This window comes from Leptosomus discolor, chromosome 9 (assembly GCF_034619465.1).
Source record: "Leptosomus discolor isolate bLepDis1 chromosome 9, bLepDis1.hap2, whole genome shotgun sequence".
In the NCBI taxonomy this organism is placed as follows: Eukaryota; Metazoa; Chordata; class Aves; order Leptosomiformes; family Leptosomidae; genus Leptosomus; species Leptosomus discolor.
The window spans coordinates 44,539,566-44,558,651 of record NC_141399.1 but is presented as its reverse complement, the minus strand read 5'-3'; the positions used below and the strand labels follow the sequence as shown (position 1 = coordinate 44,558,651).

The following is a 19,086-nucleotide window of genomic DNA, read 5'->3' as shown; positions in this document are numbered from 1 at the left end:
ATGAACTGTCACTGCTGTGGCCCAAGACCTGTATCCTTGTGTTGATGTGGTCCCCAACACGGACACATGACACAGGAATGCCCATTTTTAAGGCAGTGCTCTGCTGAGCATCTCAGGCTAAAAAAGACCAAAGCGATTGCACTCTTAACCAAAAGAGTTAAAAGAGGCAAAAAGCAGTGGGCTGATGGGGAATTACACCCTTTTTGGAGGGGTTTGTGTTTCACGCCCCATGAAGACGACCTGGGTTTGGTAACTGGCTGGCTGCTCTGTGGCTTTTTGCTTCAGGGAAGTGTTTTGCGTGGTTTGAAACTGTGGGTGTGACTAGGGGGGCTAACCTCTACCAAGTGCTTACGCAGCCATACTTGTTGCTATCAGGTTTTTCCCCTTATCATTATTATCTAATCACCCAAGCGCTTTGCACAGAGGCAAAGGATGGTCTGAGAGCTTCCTGTACTTGTGCAGCCTCGTACCGCTTCGGTTCAGCACCGTTTCCTCGCAGAGCCCCATTTCTTGATCGCAACCTCAGAGGGCGTTGGCTCCGACGGGCCGGGCTGTCCCTGCCTGCGGGGATGCTCTGGGTGCTGAGACCCTCTGTGACAACCACCTCTGCTGCTCTGGGAAGTACCCCACGGAGGGGACGTGCTGGGGCGGCGGTGGCTTTGGCACGGCTTTCTTCCCTCCGAGGGTCTGGGAGCCGGTGCGGGAGAGGGAGGACACTTCTCCGGAGTACTCCCTGCTGAAAGGGCCCTTCCCATCCCCGCTGGAGAGAGGACATGGAAGCAGCCTGTGAACCGGCCGTCAGACTTTATCTGACCTTTTATTTATCCGACCTGCCCTCCCTAGAAGAGGGAACACAAAATGTCACGCAGTTCCCTTGTATCAGGCCCCAGGCGTAGGCTTATCTAAATTACACGTGTCTGCGCTTCTTGAGTCATGCAGCCAAGTTTCCATCAATGGCTCTCTAAGCACTACAAGTCTCTCGATTCACCACAGCGGGTCCCCAGCCAGGATTACAAAGCACGCAGATCCAAAAGCGACACTTGCCTGAAGCAACGACTTATTTCCCAAACTACCTTGCTTGTTAGCAGCTAGGCTTGCTCCGCTCTGCTCCCATGGACTGCCTCGTTTCATCTTCAAAATCCCGAGATGCGCGCGTTGAAAGGATCCCACGGCCCCAACTCGCTGCATGTGGAATTTACATCAACAGCAACCGCGCTCCTCAGCACAGAGCAATTAAAAGGATCAGGTTAAATAACAACTAGTCTTTGTGTCCAAGCCCAGAGCATATGCTGAACAAATTTGTGCTTGGGGTCTACGGCTGTGGTCAGTAAGCGCGGCCCCTTCCTGCCCCTGGGCTACGGCAGGGGCAGGGGCTGGGGCCGGGGATCTGCAACTTACCCAGGCCCCAGGAGGATGCAGACACGAGCCCGTGTCACAACTTCGTTGTACATTTTTCTCCAGTCACCTGCAAATAATCTTCCTGGTGCACAGGTGTATGAAATTTCTTTGCAAATTTGTTTGGATTTGGATCCAAATAATGTACATGGACGAGTCACAGCCTAATCAGAGGCTTAAAAAAATGGAAAAAGCTTTAAACAAAAAAAGGTGGGAGTTTTCCCCATAAGCACTTTCACTTCTCAAAATAATTAAAGATCACAGCTACATTTTATATTAATTTATTAGAAAAAAGATACACAGTTTAATGTGCAAATATATACAACAAACATTACAATGAAACATCAGGAAGGCGAGCCCCTTCCCTCTATCAATGACTTACTCCTTCGTAACAGAGATGACTGTTTAATGCTTCCTCATAGATTTACAAATACAAAAAAATGTATAATGCTTCATTTGCACAAGACAAAAGTTTATTTTTATTTGAACAAAAAAATAGTCTGGCTTTGACATGGCAAAAGTCTGCTATTTTGGTGGCTTTTTTTTCTTTTTTTTTTTAAACCTGAGCAAGTTTTGCAGAACAGGGGAACAAAGGAAAGGCATTGCCCTGTGCTTCATTCTCATCACAGCATCTCATGGTCTTTGAATTACTAAACCACTGAATCACTTCAAGTGAATGCAACTCCGAAATCTACATCTACGATGTAATTAGTGACACGGAAGAGAGTGGGTGCTACCGTTGGCAAAAGTGAGCTGGTTGAGAACACCTGGCTCGAGTTAAATGGCTGTTGACATTTCTCAGGTAAAGTGTTCCTGTCTGCCAGCAAGGAATTTAATGCTCCTGTAATAAGGGAATTATAATTGGAAAAATACGGTTTAGTCCAAAAAAGCAAACGAGCCTTGGATCCTGCTACGTGTGATCATTGAAACGCTGCGGAATAAGGCCATATTTAACCCAAACTGAGTAAAGACCTTGGGAATGCGTGTAACTCCTACCAAGTACTGAAATCCTGCTCTTTCCAGGAAAGAAGTTCAGTTCAGATCGATTTCTTTCTGATCTTTAGGATGTATTTCAAGCAGGTGCTTGACACAGGCTATTTTTTGTATTCAGTGGCCACAGACAATTTCAGTAAAAGGGATCCACCTCGTCTCTGATCTCCCTCCCGTGCCTGGGTGCTGGCCCGCCAGCTCACTCACCGGCCATGCCAACAGCCGGGGGAATCCAGCTGACCGCCCTAACGATAACCACAGGGCTGAAACCATTTAGCTTGTTCGTTTTCCACATCGTCCTGCAACCGAGCTTCAGCTGGCAACTCCACAGAGCGACGTTTCCCATTAAACAAAACCTCTTCTGCTCACACTTAGCGCTCCTCTCCCTTCAAACGAGAAGCCCCAGCGGTGCTGGAGAAGGCACTACAAGTCCTGAGCTGGGCAACGCCTGTGCCCCCGGGAGACAAGAGCTGCCGAAGGGACCGCTGGCTGCCCCATGCTCGTTTAGGTGCAGAGCCTCTCTCTGCATCATCTCTCGTGATACTTTTTAAAGAAAATACATACAAAGAACAACATAACAGACCCACAGGAAAAAGAAGACACTACCAGGAGTGTGCCTGGCTGACCCCAGAGTCGGTGCTAACCAAGGGCTCCTGCCTGGGCTCATTTTCAGACGTGACACTGTCAAAGGCTGACTCAGTTTCCTTTCACAGGTTTTCTTTCCTCTTTGGCCAAGGGATCAGTATTTAAGGGCAGACTTAATTAAACAGCGACTCCTTCTCGCTCTGTAACATCCCTCCTCTCCCACCAGTAGGCTCTACGGGTGCTGGCCCTGGGCTGCCGTGGTTGGCAGTGTGGCAGCCCAGAGGTACGTCTGTCGTGTACTACAGCAGGGGCTGCTGTGGCTCCTTTCACACCAAAATCCTTAACGATGGGGTGGCCACAGCAGATTTAGCCTTTGCCATCCTCCTCCTCTTTAGCCTCTTTGGGAGTATTGTAGAATTTGACTAAAACAAAAAAAATTAAAAGCTTTGGGGGAGGACTGCTCTGCTTTTAAAATGTGGGGGGTTATTTGTATTTTTTTTAATTGCTCCTGCTTTGTGTGTTGTGCTTACACAAAAGTGCGTGTCATGGACCCTGGAGCAGCAGGTGAAAACAGACCTTAAATGAAAAATCTGAATAACCCCCCTAACTTAGCTTTTAGCTAAAAAGTGAAAGTTAGAAACCAGTTGATCAAGATAAAAGAGCAGTGGGGGCAAGCAGGGGACACGTGGAAGTTGAAAGGAGGCCGTTCTGATCTAAGGACAGTCCTCGCCAAGCTCTATGTTTGTGTCCTTCCAGGGGGAAAAAAAAAATCAGAATAGCTCTTTTGTAAACTTCTGAACAATCCCTTGGCCAGGTTTGTCAAACTTCAAATGCTTTTACAATAAACCAGAATAACAAGCAGTCAGTTGTCTCCAATAACTTGGTGTTTTTCCACTTCCGAAGAGTTTCTGACAGCATGAAAAGAAACACCCCAGTCAAACACGAGCTGATCTGTATGCTACTGCAAGCCCCATCGGAGATGACACCATGCCATCACTCTGCAGTTTGGGATCTGCAGTAGCATAGCATAATTTTACCTGCCCTTTGTGGATGTTTTCTGTCCCCTACTCAATACACATCTTAGCCGGTCTTTTAACTCTTTCAGTACTGCAGCATACACCAAAATGATGTGCTGTTTGTACACCTTGAAAGGCAATTCTTCTGAGAAGAAAGGCAAAGGTCTCTGTAACTTGGGCCCTTCCTTGCTTACTTCTCTCTAACACCTCTGTGGAGGCGCAGATCTCCACCGCCTCTCCCCAAACCCACTTCCCCTCTAGCAATACCACACCCAGGGCACGGTTCCTCAGCGCCCTCCTAAAACAGTTTTAGGACAAAACAACTGGGTTTTAACAAACTCAATTTCACACCAGACAGACAAGATTTATATGAAAAAAGCCGGAATTCTTTTCAAAACTTTTACGAACATTAATTCTTGTTTTAGAGCTTTGGGGGGGGTGGGGTGGGGGGGTGGAGGAACAGAGTAGGAGGGAACAGCAGGTCAGCTATCTGCAGTATAAGCCCGGTTTTCCAAGCAGCTCTAGTCCAGGACACTTTATGCCTGTAGGTGCCCAGTTTGCCCCAGAGTCAATAAAGGCGCTGGTGAGCCTTGTTGTTCTCACAGGGTAAGCTAGTAAGAGCCTGGTCACCACGGATCCCCAGCTTTGTATTTGCAGCAAGACTTGCAAGCACTTCAGCTCTCTTGAGGTAGGAGAAAAACGGTGTTTCTGTTAGCTACGCTGCCTCTCCCAGCAGGACGTGCGACTTGGCCACGTCTCTCAGCCTCCCAGAGTGCCCAAAATGGCTGAAGCAGAATGGGTGCATGGAGGACAGTAAGTAGGAGCCTTGAAATGCCAGTGGTTTCGGCAATGACATTTCTACGACCTCTGTTTGGTAAATCAGCATTTTTGGGATGTGAGATTACAGTAACACAACGTGGCAGCAACAGGCACGTGAAGGGAGGCCAGCGGCTTGGCACTGTCAGAGAGGAAATCTTTCGTAAGGGTCCTGGCCGTCTGTCCTTGCTGACAGGATCAGACCTGTTATGGCCAGCGGGACTTACCTGCACGAGCAAAGCCTGCGAGATCAAATCCAGTGTGGGTCACTCAGCGGTACTGCGTCCTTCCACCATTCCAGCGGCTGTGTGCCACCTTAAAATAAAGATTGCAGCCAAGCTTTTAAAGTTAAATATGTTATAAACTATACACATATGTGATCCTGAGATAGTGCCTGTAACAAGTCCCAAGGTAGATAAGCTTCCTGAACCCAGAGGTCCTCACGCCGCCTAAGCACATTGTTGTTTTATTTTGGCAGGCCTGCTAGCCTCTCTCGGAGCACGCTGCACTTCCTAATTCTCTTTTTTTTTCGGGGGGTGGGTCTAGTGAAACAATCAGTTTGACGACTGCTACCAGCAATTCCAATGGCATTTCTTCTGCAGTTCAGATGAAAGCATTCTTGATCCTTTGCCAGTTCTCCCAAGACTTGCAGAAACAGGCTCACAGCTTCCCTTTCTATTTGGCCAGCCAAGAGCTGTGTGCCTGCAGCCTCCTGCTAGAGGAGCAGCTGTGCTGTGCTGTGCCGAAGACACTCCTCAAGATAGGGGAGAAAACATCAGCAGGAATCCGACAGAAAGGCGACAAGTATGAGCCACGACGGAGAGAAGAAGCTTAATACGATGACAGACGCCAAGAGGGTCAAAGACCGCGTGTTCCAGTCCCATCGGTTCACAGTCCTGTTTTGAGTTTCTGACAGCATCAGCTCACAGTCAGACCTTTTAAATCCAGGGGAAAAATGTTTTCCCAAATTCTCTTTGCTTAAGCACTATAGAGTCAAAAAGTTCTTTTTATTGTTTCAGTATTTTAGCCCTTAGTTGATTAGTCACCAACGCCTGTCGGGTGCCCGCTGCCGTAAAAGCACTCTGAGCACCCGCAGTTATTTGTAGGAATATCAAAAAATAGCTTTAGCAACTAGGAACTACGCCACGGAGGGAGAAGGCAGGACTAACTAGATTAATGCAACATGTAGTGGACTTGTTAACATCAAGTGTATGACTTGTCGCAGAATCATGCCAGAAAATGGTACCATGTAGCTTACTGGTAAGGGCAGTAAAAAGGGTAATGCATTACTTTAATCATCGGTGAACCACTCACTCATTCAACACACTATTTCCAGCTGAAATCAAAGGTTTCCATTAAAAATGCCTGTCCTCTACAGACCGTGAGCATCTTACAACTCTCTCCGCCTTTGAACTCCACTGTGATAGCTGCTTCATTAACATTGTGGTTCCAGTGCAAAAAAAAAAAAAAAAAATCCTCCAGATCCCAAATCTTCTTCCGTTAGACTTTCGATTGCCTCTCATCTGTCCATTCCTGCTTAGTGTTCTGTAAAGCCTGAGTCTTCTGCTCATCTACCTGGACATAGTCCACTCTCTGCTCCTCAGAGAGGAAAGGTTTCTGTGGGAGAGAGGGGGAAAACCCAACGTATTAGTTTTAGGGTTGGAAAGGGATGCTAGTGAAACCTGGCTTGATTTTCTGTTTTCCCTTTCCCTTGTTCCTTGATTGCTTCACTTCACCTTGAAGCTCACAGTGACATCAGCTGACAAAAGCATTGCTTTACAGCCTGCTTTAGCTGTAATTATCCATCTGTCACCCTGTCACTCAGCCCAGCACAGTGAGCGAGGGAAACGTGCTGTTCTGGCCATTTCCATACAGATAATAACTCTCTTCTCATCTGAGTGATCCTGCTGCAGGGATAAACTAACTGCGTTTTAGCTACAGGGAGGGTTTAAATAAGAAAGCTTAGGATTCTCGAGTCTTTTGCATCCAAGAGTATTAGCTGATGGGGAAAATGATCCACAGGACACGAAATGGCCCAAACTGACCACAGTTCATTGCTGTGCAGCGGTAGCTACCCACCACCTGGGCAGGTTATAAGCTCTTTGGAACGTGGAATGTGTTTTCTCAGCATTGTTAAGGAAATTGAAATGGTTTTGGTGAGGCAAGATTAAAGACGTGCATTATGTCATGTTACAAGAGATGGTATGGTTTTACCCCGTGAATTTATCATGGGCTGTAAACTTGTTACTGCAAAGAGTTTTGGGGGAAAACTAGCAGGAAAGGGTTTGTGGAGACTTGATGAAAATGAGAGAGCATGCAGAGATCCTGCAAGCACCAACAAGCTTGCCCACAAGCCCTCATGGCTGCACATCCCAGCACAGTCTCGTGCCCTCTGCCAAGCTTGTGTTAACGGCATCCCATGAGTCACACTAAGGACACCCTGTCATCACCCTAACAGTGCTTTTATGATACTGATCTTGAGCCCGACACAAATACCGTCAGCTGGAAACACAACCGGCTCCATCAGGATACTTAGGGCACCTAGCAGAGCGTGGCGCTCGGCCCTGTTTTCCTCCCAGCAGACGAAAAGATAGGAGGCTGTGGGGTTTTTCAGATGACTCATACCTTCTGTACAGGGGACGGGGAGGCAGAATTAAAATCCAACGCTAAGTAATCAAGGTTAGATTTCCTTGTCCATGGAAAAGCACCACTGTATGGAGATGTTGCCTGTCTGTGTTCCTGTCGGGAAAGAAGAGAAACTTTTAATGCTCTTAAAACATGACCCTAAAAGGAAGCAGGACTACAACTGCGAGGTGGGAGACTCGTCTGGCAGAACGCAAGGAGGGTCAGCACCCATGTCATTTTCTCTGCTGGGTGCGTTTGGTGACTAACCACAGAGTAACAGTGATTCCTTGTGGGATGGCATAAAGAAACTGGGAGAGCCTTTTTCTCCTGGTAATTATGGCAAAACCAGCAAACCAGGCTGATTTTATTCAATGTTATCAGGAAGGACTTGTGCCCAGCTTCTCCACCCAAGCCCTTGGAAGGCTCAGATTTACAGGGGTGCCCTCTTAACCATCATCGTTCCATGAATTTGAAGAAATGGTGATCATTCTGCTCAAATCTAGCAACTGAAAATGAATCTCAAGAAAATCACAGGTGACCACAAATGTATGGAAGGTTTTATTTGACTCGAAAAATCAAATGGGGAGTAGTTACAACTGGAACTGCCCTCTTGAGCAGATTTTGATCTAGTAGAGGCGTGCGTTAAAATTTCATGGAGATTGTTGTCAGTTTTGCAATATATTTCTATAGCCTTTGGGGCTGGGCTTTGGCTATGGAGCCAAATCCGTAGACATTGGCTCAGATCAACGGATTTGAGATCTATTTCCACCTAAAATTCAAAGGAAACTGAGATTGTGGTCTTTTGCAAGATATGGCTAAAGAGTGAATGAAGAAAAGGAAGCCACAAAGCCAGATGTTCTTCTTTCATGGGATGGGAAGTGGGGTTAGTGCCACCAGCCAAAGCAGAAGCAATAAGAGACTTTAATAGGAGTTCTGTTTCTAGACAATATTTGGTGTGTTTCTTTAGGAAGTGCACTAACGGCTTTCTGTCATTTCCTAGGAGATTTTGCAGGGCACACTTTTGAAAGGTGAAAAGATTTAATTTTCCTTTGCCTTAATGAGTTCTCATGTAAATATGGCTGATCCCTGTGATCTCTTGGAACTGCTCAGCAACATTCGTGGGCGAACAGCTGAGTTCTGCAGAGCAGAAGAAGGGCTTCCCTTATCTCTCCGTAAATTGGTCCCAGTGTCTTTGGTTTAAAACCGTTTCATCATTTTTTTTAAAAAACAGAAGGCAAAGGACAAACCTCCTCAACATTTTTTCTTAGAAAACAAACTTCTGCATTCTCCATCAATGTGACAGAGCAGAATAAAGCAAAGGATGGCTGTGTGAAAATGAAGATTACCATATGAATGTAACTTTCTTCCTCTTCTCCGGAAACTGAATTGGCAAATATTCTTGCTGAATTAATACCGTCTCTTTCTGGTGAGATAAAGCTCATTCGATTGCTATGAAGAAAAACACAGGAGAGGTTAAGGAAGCATCTTACAGATGCTCTGAAATGAAGCCAAAGCCTGACACAGTCCATATGGTGAATAAACTCACACTAACGCTGCAGCCTTTACGGAGAGGATGTCCAAAACCACTCCTTAGTTCTAGAAAAAGGGTGTTATATTGCTATGAGTGGTTTTGTTGATTTTTTTTTTTTTTCCCTGGGATTTATGAAATTTTGCCATCTGTGGTATGACAGAAAGCATAAAACACTGGAGCAATTCTCCAACGAGGCGCACAGAGACAGATATCATTCATCTGGGTAATATGTGCTGATGGGGCAGCTACAGCTAGTTGTGCGGGTATCCACATTTTGGAGATGTGAATTAATCAGCTACTGGAGGTGCACGCAGAGGAACTTGTCTGGCTTTGAACACAGTGTAAACACACGCTATCTGTGCCGTGGAGATGGCTGCAACTCAGCCCTTGTACAAGGAAGTCTATTCTGCTAACGTCAGTGTCAGAGGTACATCGTGAGTAATTTATTGCAGGCTAGCACAAGGGGGTTAGTTATTAGGAAATTAGATGGCCACTTTGTGCAGCATGAACAGTGTAATTCCTTTTGCTTTATTAGTTGTGGGCATACTTCTTTCTCAGTTTTGTTAATGTAAAACATGCAAACTCCCTCCGAGCTCGTTATCCTTCAGGACTCTGCACTGTGTCAGCACTAATTAACCGCAGCGCTCTGGCAGGGCTGCTTGGAAGGCAGGCTGCTGGGCTTCCCTGACAGGCAGCATGTGGCAAGCAGCACCGAAGGGCTTACAGTCCAAGTCTGGCTTTGGGCTGTACGGCTGAGAGAGGGGTCTGCCACTGAGAAACTGCCCACCTCGTGTCCCTTTCGCTCTCCAAATGACTGCCTGAGGTGGGGGAGTGGAAATGCCCTGTCTGGCACTCACGCTAGCAAAACCCCACATCTTCCAGAGCGCCCAGGGTATGCAGAGGAGGCTGGTGGGAATTCCTGGCTTGCACATTTCAGCACAGCTGGCTCTCCTGTCAGCCTTTCTCCACAGCACCAAGATCCGCCCAGCCAGCAGGCTGCAGTCCTCCCCTGCTCACGAGTTCCCTGAAGCTAAGTCTTTCACTGCCCTTGGAGCCCAACAGTATCATCTGTTCATATCACCGGGGCTTTGGGACCGAAAGCGTTTGTTTTACCCCACAACTAACTTCCAGTGACAAAAGATCACACCAACAGATCAGGTCTGAATGGCTGTGTGGCAGTGCAGAAGTCTACACTCAGGCTACAAATCAGGCAGACCTTTATCTTACCTGGTTCTCCTTTGCTATATTAATTTTCAGGAATAAAAATGGCTCTATGACTCTGAAAAATAACAATTAAGGCATGCAAAGCTTTTAGCCATCACAGCAGCCACACCAGAGTGCAGATCAGCTCCAGTCTTTTCAAAAGGAACCTTCAAAACAGCCTGAGCACCACTGTGTGATGCTGAGTGCAGTGGAGCTGCCCGTCATGAAAGGGAGCCTTGCTTTTTGGAGACAGCAAAAGCCTGGGGGATGCTGGAAGGAACCCTGGGGAATTTTTGTTTGTGGACTCTGCCAGGAAACTGTTCCTTGTGGGATGCGATAAGTTATTTTTAACTCCATCCCACAATGTTAATGCTTAAAAGATTGGAACGGCAGGTTTCTTGTTGACTTACTAAGGCACAGTCCACATCCTGGTCACGGCAGCATGCTCCCGGATTGTGGAGAGGTTCCTCAAGTCCAGAGGAGGTGGACGTGCTGCAAGCAGATACAAAAGGAACTACATTTCCAATAGTGGAGCTAACAGAAAGTACAGACTGTTCAGAAAAATGCAGTTTTATATTAACAGCAAGAAACTAACAGAGTATTTCACAGAGCATAACTGATATAGCCAAGACAGAAATCAGTAACAAATGACCACTTCAGTCAGTGCTGGAATGCAAAGTCCCTCATTTATCCTAAAATAACAGAATAAACACAATGGGCATAAGGAAAGCAAATGCCTCACAAGATCCGTGTGCTTGCCTCAAATCCACTCTGCATATGCTGCCTTCAAAAGAATAGCCTACAGGTCAAAACAGGTTTTGGCCTCTCTCTGAAATAAAAAGGTCCTACATGTGGAGATCAAGATCATTCCTCTTACCAGTCAATGTACATTTTCCACTCTGTTCTCAAACCCTCTAAGAAAGGACCTGAGCTTGCTTTGCTTCCTGGCGATGGTCTAAATTTCTGTCCCCACTTCACGGTAGCATTTCCTGAACCAATTTCTGAGTAGCCCTGTAGCTCTGCAGCCCCAAAATCTTTACTGTAGGCTAGGTTTAGGCAATTTCTCCACTGCGAAGCTGAATTTTGTCCCCAGTATATCCCCTGGAAGTGCAACCAAGATTTTGGAGATGCCATGAAAATCAGGAGTGGAAAATTACCGTCAGTAAAAGCATCTGCAGAAAATTCCTAACTAAACCAAGTCAGCTGTGCCTACCCAACAGAGGTTGAACCAACAGCCCACACATCAAGTTGGGGTATTTTTGTGTCTGGATGTCCGGCTCCCGGAAGGTCAGGGAGCTGGCGAGACAGCAGTACTTCAGAGCTGCAGGGTTTAGCCTGCTGTCTCTCAAAGGCTATGTCCATTTGGTCGTTTGCAGTCAGAGTGGACCTGAAACCATGCACCACGCTCATGTAGCCAGGAGGTCTTCAACTGCAAAAGTAGGCATGGATGCTCTTCCTCTGTTCACAAACCACCCTGCAGACGCATCCTACGTTACAGCCCTATAAGCCACTCACACAGCAATTCAATCACTCTCCTAGAGCAGGAAGCCCTTTAAAATGTGCCAAGGACCCTATCAAAGGAGGTCACCCATGTCCCCCCTATCAGGACCCCCTGGCTGCCAATGGCACCTTGGGTCTGGGCTTACATTTCCTCCGAGGCTTGAGGTCTCGGTTCACAGGAGGGGGCTCCAGGTCTGAGGGGAGCTCAGGTAACGGGCTGGTGAGTTTTTCAGTGCTGACGACGGGGAAGGTAAACGTGGCCGAGCCAGGGCTCATGGGGATGTAGCCATCAGGTGAACAGTCGGAGCTGGGTGCAGAGGGAGAGGTGCTGGGGCGCATGGGCACGTAGCTGTCCTCCGTGCTGTCCGAAGCAGTCGAGTAGAGCGGGGAGAAACGACAGGGCTTCAAAAGCAAAGGAAGAAAAGAAAGAGAAATGGGTCGATAAATGAACAGCTAACCCCTTGCGAGCCAGGAGGTGCTGCTGTGATCTGGCAACAGATCTAAGCTGAGCCCCAGGCCAGGAGAGTCCTGAGTGACCTTTCCGAGAGGCGCAAGCTGGAAAGACACGAGACGGAAGCCTGAGGTCAGGTGCACACTCCAGCTTTGGAGAAGTCCACTTCTGAGCTTCACAAATCACTGCTGGAAACTAGGACCAAAGTTATCGGTGACTTAAGCAGGTTAAATCCTCCAACCTCAGTGAGGCTGCACTTGCCTTTCCCAGCAGTAATTCTGACCTATAAAACGAAGGAGACTCCTTCATACAAAAAAAAACCAACAAAAAGGAAAACATCTGATGAACTACATTTTTGTGAATGCGGAAGCTGAGAAAGCAGACACACACCTCTACAAGTTGCTTCTGATAGCTGAGAATAAACACTAGAAATTCATTCCAGGCAGGTTAGTACTGGCTGAGTGGTGAGAGGAATGGGTTACAAACCTCGCAAGCTTTCAAAGAGGAGAAAAATATAAGTTGCCCAACACCAGAGCTTACATACGAGCAGCAAAGGATCTTCACACAGAAGACAGTATCCAGCACCAGGCAGAAGACTGGCTGTGTGATGGTGCTGTGTGTAACCATGTCTGTCGAAGGCTGAGTCAGGAAGCTTTGGATTGACAAAGCCCTGAATCACAGGAGCTTTGAGAGCAGAGACTTTCCTGCATCCTAATGAGGAGATATCTCTCAGGATCATGAAGTGATAAGGCTTCTTTAGACCCTTTTTTCAAGAGATAAGCAGTTTTCTCGGGTGCTCTTGGTCAACAGTTTAATTCTTGAGGCTACTGGTATCCTTTTTCACAACAGACCTGGCTTCCTCTGCTCTAAACCCAGGGTGCTCAGTTGCAGCCTCCCCCTCCCTCCTCTCTCAAAGGTTTCCTCTGGCTGAGAAGCAGCAGCACAGAAGCTATCCAAAGCCAAGTGCTTCTTCCATTTTTTTTTTTATTCTTCTGCTGAACACAGGAGAGGAATGACTGAATATCAGGATGTGAAATGATTCACTTTCTGAAGTTTGTCATGTGCCAGTGTTTTAAATTTATGCAAGCAGAGTACTCACCAAATTCAAGCTAAGCCTCTTATCCCGACTTCTTAAGGAACTGCCTTCCATGTCTGCTGCAAGGAAAAAAAAAAGTGATTAAAAATGTGGTAAGTCAGTGTAACCTTATGGAGATAATTCTGGAGTAAAGCATACAGCTCTAAAATAATTAGAGCTTTATAAAGAGTCCATAAGTCCTAGTATTTATCCTAAATGAGGAAATCCAATGACACTTAAGGCCAGAACAAACTCAGTAGCACTTCAAGAGTGATTACACGTATTTTCAGTATGATGAAACCAAGGAACACGTTCATGTATAATCCAGTTTATGCTTCCTGTAACACAAGCAGCTGGGGAGAAAGACTGGTATGGTGTGGAGAGGAAGCAACCAAGCAAAAATTTAAACCCAGCTCCTGCTCTGTTTTCCCATCTGTCAAATTGGAGAAAATATATGAAAAGGGACCGTAGAGAACATTAATTCATTATTATTTGGAAAGTTATTTAGTAGCCTCATACGTAAGGGGCCAAGGAAGCACACGTTATTGTACAGAGGGTGCATGGGGGAACTTAATGGTAAGAGAAAAATTCTTCTCTTTGTCACCCAGAAGTGCAAGTGCCTCAAGCTGATGGGGAACAAACAGCTAGAGAAAAGGTCACCAGCCACAGTGTCCCCTTGTGCAGGCTGGCCTTTGTCTTGGTGTAGGCCAATTTTATTTTTGAAGCAAAAGTCAAAAAACCTGAAATCCAGCCTCCAGTGCATAGAAGATGAGCAGTAGGAGATGCTTGCCACTACCATCCTTTCCTGGAAAACGATTTCTGTGCAGAAAAAGGCTTTTCTGTGGGAATGCCCTAAAACCCTGCAACCACGTTAACCCAGTCCTTGCTCTTATGGTGGAGATGACAACGCTGCACCGCAGCTGGGGGTCTTTGTGGTGGTACCAGCATAAAATACAAAGCGCTAAACAAGAGCAAAGCAATACTGATAGCAGGGATATACATTCAGATAGACACAGTCACTGTCTTGGGACAGCTGCATTTATTTATTGCTCTGGCAAAAAGACATTCAGGCACAATGGTCTGGCAGATGCCAGGATACAGGTGCCTTACACGTGTACAGTTTGTTCCCCTTCATGGCCCTGCAACCAGCATACGGTGCCTCTGCACTGGGTTAATTACAGCTGTTCAGCTTTCACAGGTTGCCAAGAGCAAAAAATGAAGTAAATAACTCGAGTGGGCTCACTCTGGGAGCTGGTGAGGAACAGCTGCTTTCTCCCCGTTTCTTTTTCCAGTCTTTCTTGTGAAACACATTTTAGTTCAGAGTTTAACCTTTCAAATAGTTTCAGCTGCACTTAGGGTAAGAAAAAATAGCAGCACTTATTAATTCATTGCTGCCCCCTGTCAGGCACAGATAACCTTGCAGCACGGTAGCAGAACATGACATTTGGCCACTTAATCCTCTTAAAAACATTTTGGCATAAATGGGGTTGGAGGAACATTAACTGTCTCAAGCGTGCTGGCGGCCTTAGAGCGGCACATGTGCAGAAGCAAGAGCAGCACCTTTCAGGGAGCAACCAAATGTAACTGATAATTAAGAACACCAATTCCACTGATGGGTGTTTCTTCAGAAACCTTCCAAGAATTGTTTGTACACTGATAAACAGGCTGGACAGAGGTCTCCTTGCTTTAGCTTCTGAGCTTTAAGAGCAAGATCTAACAGCCCAAACACCAGGTGCTCATTCAAACTACAGGACTCTAAAAGACACTTGTCCTTAAAAACCTAGATTTTCTTATTCATAAAAAATGACACATCACTGCAAAATACTTGATGATTTCCAACCAGGTTTTCCAGCTGCTTCTCTTTGTTCTATGTCTCCACAAAATAAAATTTTCTCATACTGCATATGCTGGGTTTTGACACCTTGGCGTTCTGGGGTTTTGATTGTTATTTTTGTTTGCGATGATGGTGTTTCAAGAACAAGTCGAAAAGTGATCTCAGCTCAGAGCAGAACTTGCTCTGCAGCAGAGCCCGCAGCTCTGCAGCGGGTTGTCAGGCTACCCCGACTGAACTGCAAGGACAGAGTGGGATTTGCTCAAGGACACACAAGAGTCTCTGGTTCAACCAGGATTACATCCCGTCCCCAGTGTCTCTCTGGCTTCCTGTTCTTTACTCTAAGCTGCAAAAAGACATGCTGCTGTTATGGAAAGGACTGGATGTAGCAAAGCAGCACAGCTACAAAGGCATTTCCCATGTGCAAGCCCACATTCTGACCTGCATAAATGGAGAGTCTGGCCTTGCTGGATTCAGCGGCTGGCTTTTCATTCTTGTTTTTCTACTGCTTTCTTTTTTGGAGAGGGAGGGGGCATGGAAATCTAGCAAGTCATGCGGCACCTTGAACAGATCACAGCCAAATCGCTGCCCATGTGTACAGGCTGAGGGGCTCTTACAGAGCAGGAGCTGAATTCGAGGGACAGGTCTGAATCCTGCTCGCTAACCGATTTGAAACAAGCCTTTCAGATTGCTTCGGGCGGTGTGTGATTTCGCAACGGGGAGGACAGGGAGGCACAACTGGAGATGGGCACCCGCTCTGGGCTTGTGGGCGACTCCATCCCTCACACCGGTCCTGCTTCACTGGCTCTCAGAGACACACTCACCTTTCCAGTTCCTCACGTTGTCTAAGCTGGACAAGGAGATCCTCCTGGGCACCAGAGCGACCTGTGCCCGGCAGATCCCCGCATGCCCGTTCTGGAGGGCCCCGCCGCCCACCTCATCCCCTCTCCTGTCTGAGAAGTGGGTTGGCTTGGGTGGCCGTGGTGGGGGCGTGTTGGACAGGATGTCCAGCTGGGTTACGCCGTAGGGCAGCGCGTTTTGGCTCTTGTCAATCTGAAAGGTTGGTGTCAGCGGCGTCCCCAGCAGTGGAGAAGAAGAGGAAAAGTCACTGGGTGCCCCGCTAACGTCTGTGTTCCTGGACACGGTGCTGGGATTTGCCAATGGGGCCCCGTCCTGGTGCACAGTGCCAGTGCTGGATGGCTGTACAAGGTACAAGGAAGGCTGGGACTGCAAGGAGTCGACAAAAACATCATCTGATGAGGTTTGCTCCAGAGATCTGTCCGAATTCGACCAGCTGTCACACCTGCACAGAGACAGAGGTCAGGATCCACGCTTTCCTTTTCTCCTGGTTGCAACGGAGCAAGTGCACAGCAAAAAACAAAACCCCAAAACCAGCCCGCAAAATCTGTCCTTCCCTACGGCTGTGGAAGGTCCCCCCCTGAGCTGGGCACTTTGTGAGCACCCTGGGCAGCAGCAGGCAGAAAGGGCATCTGGAGGGAGGCCGTATGTGAGGTCCCCAGCCACCCACCGTGAAAAGGGACAGGACCAACAGGCGTTGCTCAACCACTGATGAAAAGACCACTGTAAATTGGATTAGGCTGGTGGTCCCCTGTTGTGCTCGGGAGCCTAGTAGCAGGGCTTGAGGACCAGTTTGCCCCAGTTTCTCAGGGCATCGCTGGGCAGGCAGAGGGTGGCTCCAGCCCAACGCACCTGCCAAAGCCCAGACCTACCTGTTGTGGCTGAGCTTGCCCGACTCGCAGTTGGAGAGGAAGAGGTAGTCGGGGAGGAAGACCGACTCTGACTCGCTGGGGGTCTCCTCTGCAGCAGACGCATCAGCAGCAGCGTGGTCAACTGAGAAGGAGGGATCGGCAATGCGGGAGGCGTGGGTGGAGGCGGCCGGCGACGGCTGCGGGGACGAGGTCGTGTGAGACAGGCTTTCCACCGAACCTGCAATGGGAATGGATAGCCCCAGCTGAGGGACGGCTCTGACTCACCCTGACCCACTGCCTCTCCGGGCCATCGCCACCTTGGTTTTGTGCCGGGGATGTTTTACCCCAGAGTGGCAGTGGGTCAAGGCAAAATCTGATTCTGGGGAGAGGGGAGCCTGATTTTGCAGCTGCTCCCCCTTGCCCAGGCTGGGCAAGCCAGCTGCCAAGTCAAGGGGCTGCAAGAGGTGCAGATGCCCCTTGCTCTGGGGTCCCCCACTCCTGCAGAGCTGTAGCATCCCTCCTGTAGGCAGTAACGAAGACAGCCTCTGCTGAGGAAAGTGCTGAGGCAGAGCAGTCTGTTTTATCAAGTATTTTTTAGGACCTAACGTAATTAATTAATTATTAACTTCCAACACTTCAAATTAATGGCGACAAGGAAAGGGATTGATTTCTACCTGCTTTCTAGATCTCAGTGGACAAAACTAAGCTTCGAGGCTCACGGAATAGTTGGTTTTGTTGCACCTCTGAACTTGTCTGAAAACTCCTTATTCCTCTCCAGGCTGGACACCAAAGCCATGAGAGCTGTGGTGTGGCTGTTATTGCCCAGCTGCAGGCTTGTTGGCTGTGCCAAGAAAAGGGACACTACTTTTCTGGAAGCCACACGGGAGCCTGTGCTCAGTGACACCTTCCCTACTCCCTCCTTCCCTGGGCATAACGCTCCAGTCCCCACCAGCACAGTGACGGGTGGCAGTGGGGAGAGGAGTAGGTTTGGGCTGCAGGCAGCAGGGCTGGCCCAGGCTGCACAGAGCTGGCCAGCTGCTCAGCTCCAGGTTCACCTTGGCCACCATGGCCACCCTTCACTGGCAGCATGTAGCCAAGTCACTTGTACCCGTCTGACCCGAGCATTGCCAGGCAGCAGAGACAAGCCTGGTTCTGTTGCTCTCACAGCCTCCATCCCTGCTAGAGAGCTGGGGATGCTGAGCAGGAGGGATGAAGGAGTGATGGCTCAGCCACACAGAGTTAAGGCTAAGCACAGCCTCTGGCCCAGCTTTTGGGGCATTTCATCTCAAAAAATTGAGTTCTCAGTGCAAGTCGGACCACCCGCCATGGGCAGCTGTGAAGTGAGAAAGAAGGGCCTGGGGTGTCTTTGCAGAGCAGCTCCCCAAAGGCATCTGCTCCTGGCAGCAAACTTGGACAGGTCCTCAATCAGAGAATATAAGTTTTCTAATGAAGTTTCAGGTTGCTGCATGGCTGTTCCCTCACCAGGCTGTGCGGGGGGGACCAGGCAGTGCTCGCTGGGCACCTCAGCTCTCCCCGACACCTGCAGGCCCCGGCCGTGCATGCCCATCACTCTGGCTGAAGTGCAGACACCATCTAGTCAAAGCTCCAAAACCCTTCTTCAAAACAAAAAACACCACAGAAGAAACAAACACAAGAAACCCGCTACTGCTGATAAAACCAAATCAAGCATAAACATGCCTTCAAAATAGCAAGAAGGCAGATTTCTCCAACACTGATATCCAGAATTTGCTGGAAATGCTGGGAACCAGCCCCGACCACCAGCGTGCACGCTGTGGGCCAGATCCTGCACTGTGCGGTGAGATCCTGAGATCCTCCAGCAGGTTCTACCTAGTCCTCAGCTCAACACAGCAACGAGCCTTGGTACCGTACTGGGTTGTTGTAGTCACTTCTCAGCCCTGGGAGGTGGCAGGTATATGCGCAGGCAGGTCAGGAGGGATGGAGAGGTCTGCCAAGACTTGGGTGGTTAGACAGTACCATCACTAAACACAAAGAAAACCCCTCCAGTGACCCAGACTTCCACACCAGCGACAGCAGGCTTTGCCCTGTCATCTTTCTGATCTCAGTCAGAAAGCTAAACCAGCTGATCTCTCCCTGCCCTACCCCACGCTTCATCCCTTTAAACTGGGGAGGGAGCTGCCTCTTTCCTTCCCATCCACCAGTACTGACTCACTGCTGCTTCCTCCTGTTAACTGTGGAGGTCTGGTGCAGTGATGGACCCCAGGTCAGCAAAGCACATAAGCACAGGCTTAAATTCAAGTTTAAGGAAAGCATTTGCTTAATTTTGAGCTGGTGCTTATAGCAGCAGGATTTCAGTGGTGAGCATCTGGAAGGAATGGCT

At 48.2% G+C, this 19,086-nt stretch overlaps 1 protein-coding gene across 3 annotated transcripts in view; it reads right to left on the bottom strand.

Moving 5' to 3' along the window:
• Window positions 1–1,660: 1,660 nt before the first annotated feature.
• Window positions 1,661–19,086, bottom strand: part of GAB3 (GRB2 associated binding protein 3) — a 69,082-nt gene continuing 51,656 nt past the window's right edge. Inside the window, exons 3-11 of one of the 3 annotated variants that reach the window (XM_086470135.1) lie at window positions 16,749–16,965; window positions 15,843–16,321; window positions 13,212–13,267; window positions 11,808–12,063; window positions 10,572–10,653; window positions 8,774–8,876; window positions 8,675–8,677; window positions 7,428–7,541; window positions 1,661–6,419 (exon numbers count right to left, since the gene is read on the bottom strand). In XM_086470135.1, the coding sequence (XP_086326261.1) occupies window positions 6,303–6,419; window positions 7,428–7,541; window positions 8,675–8,677; window positions 8,774–8,876; window positions 10,572–10,653; window positions 11,808–12,063; window positions 13,212–13,267; window positions 15,843–16,321; window positions 16,749–16,965 (1,427 nt within the window). In that variant the 3' untranslated portion in view covers window positions 1,661–6,302. The remainder of the gene's footprint in view (window positions 6,420–7,427; window positions 7,542–8,674; window positions 8,678–8,773; window positions 8,877–10,571; window positions 10,654–11,807; window positions 12,064–13,211; window positions 13,268–15,842; window positions 16,322–16,748; window positions 16,966–19,086) is intronic. The other 2 variants (XM_009946351.2, XM_086470136.1) reach the window with 2 other exon arrangements.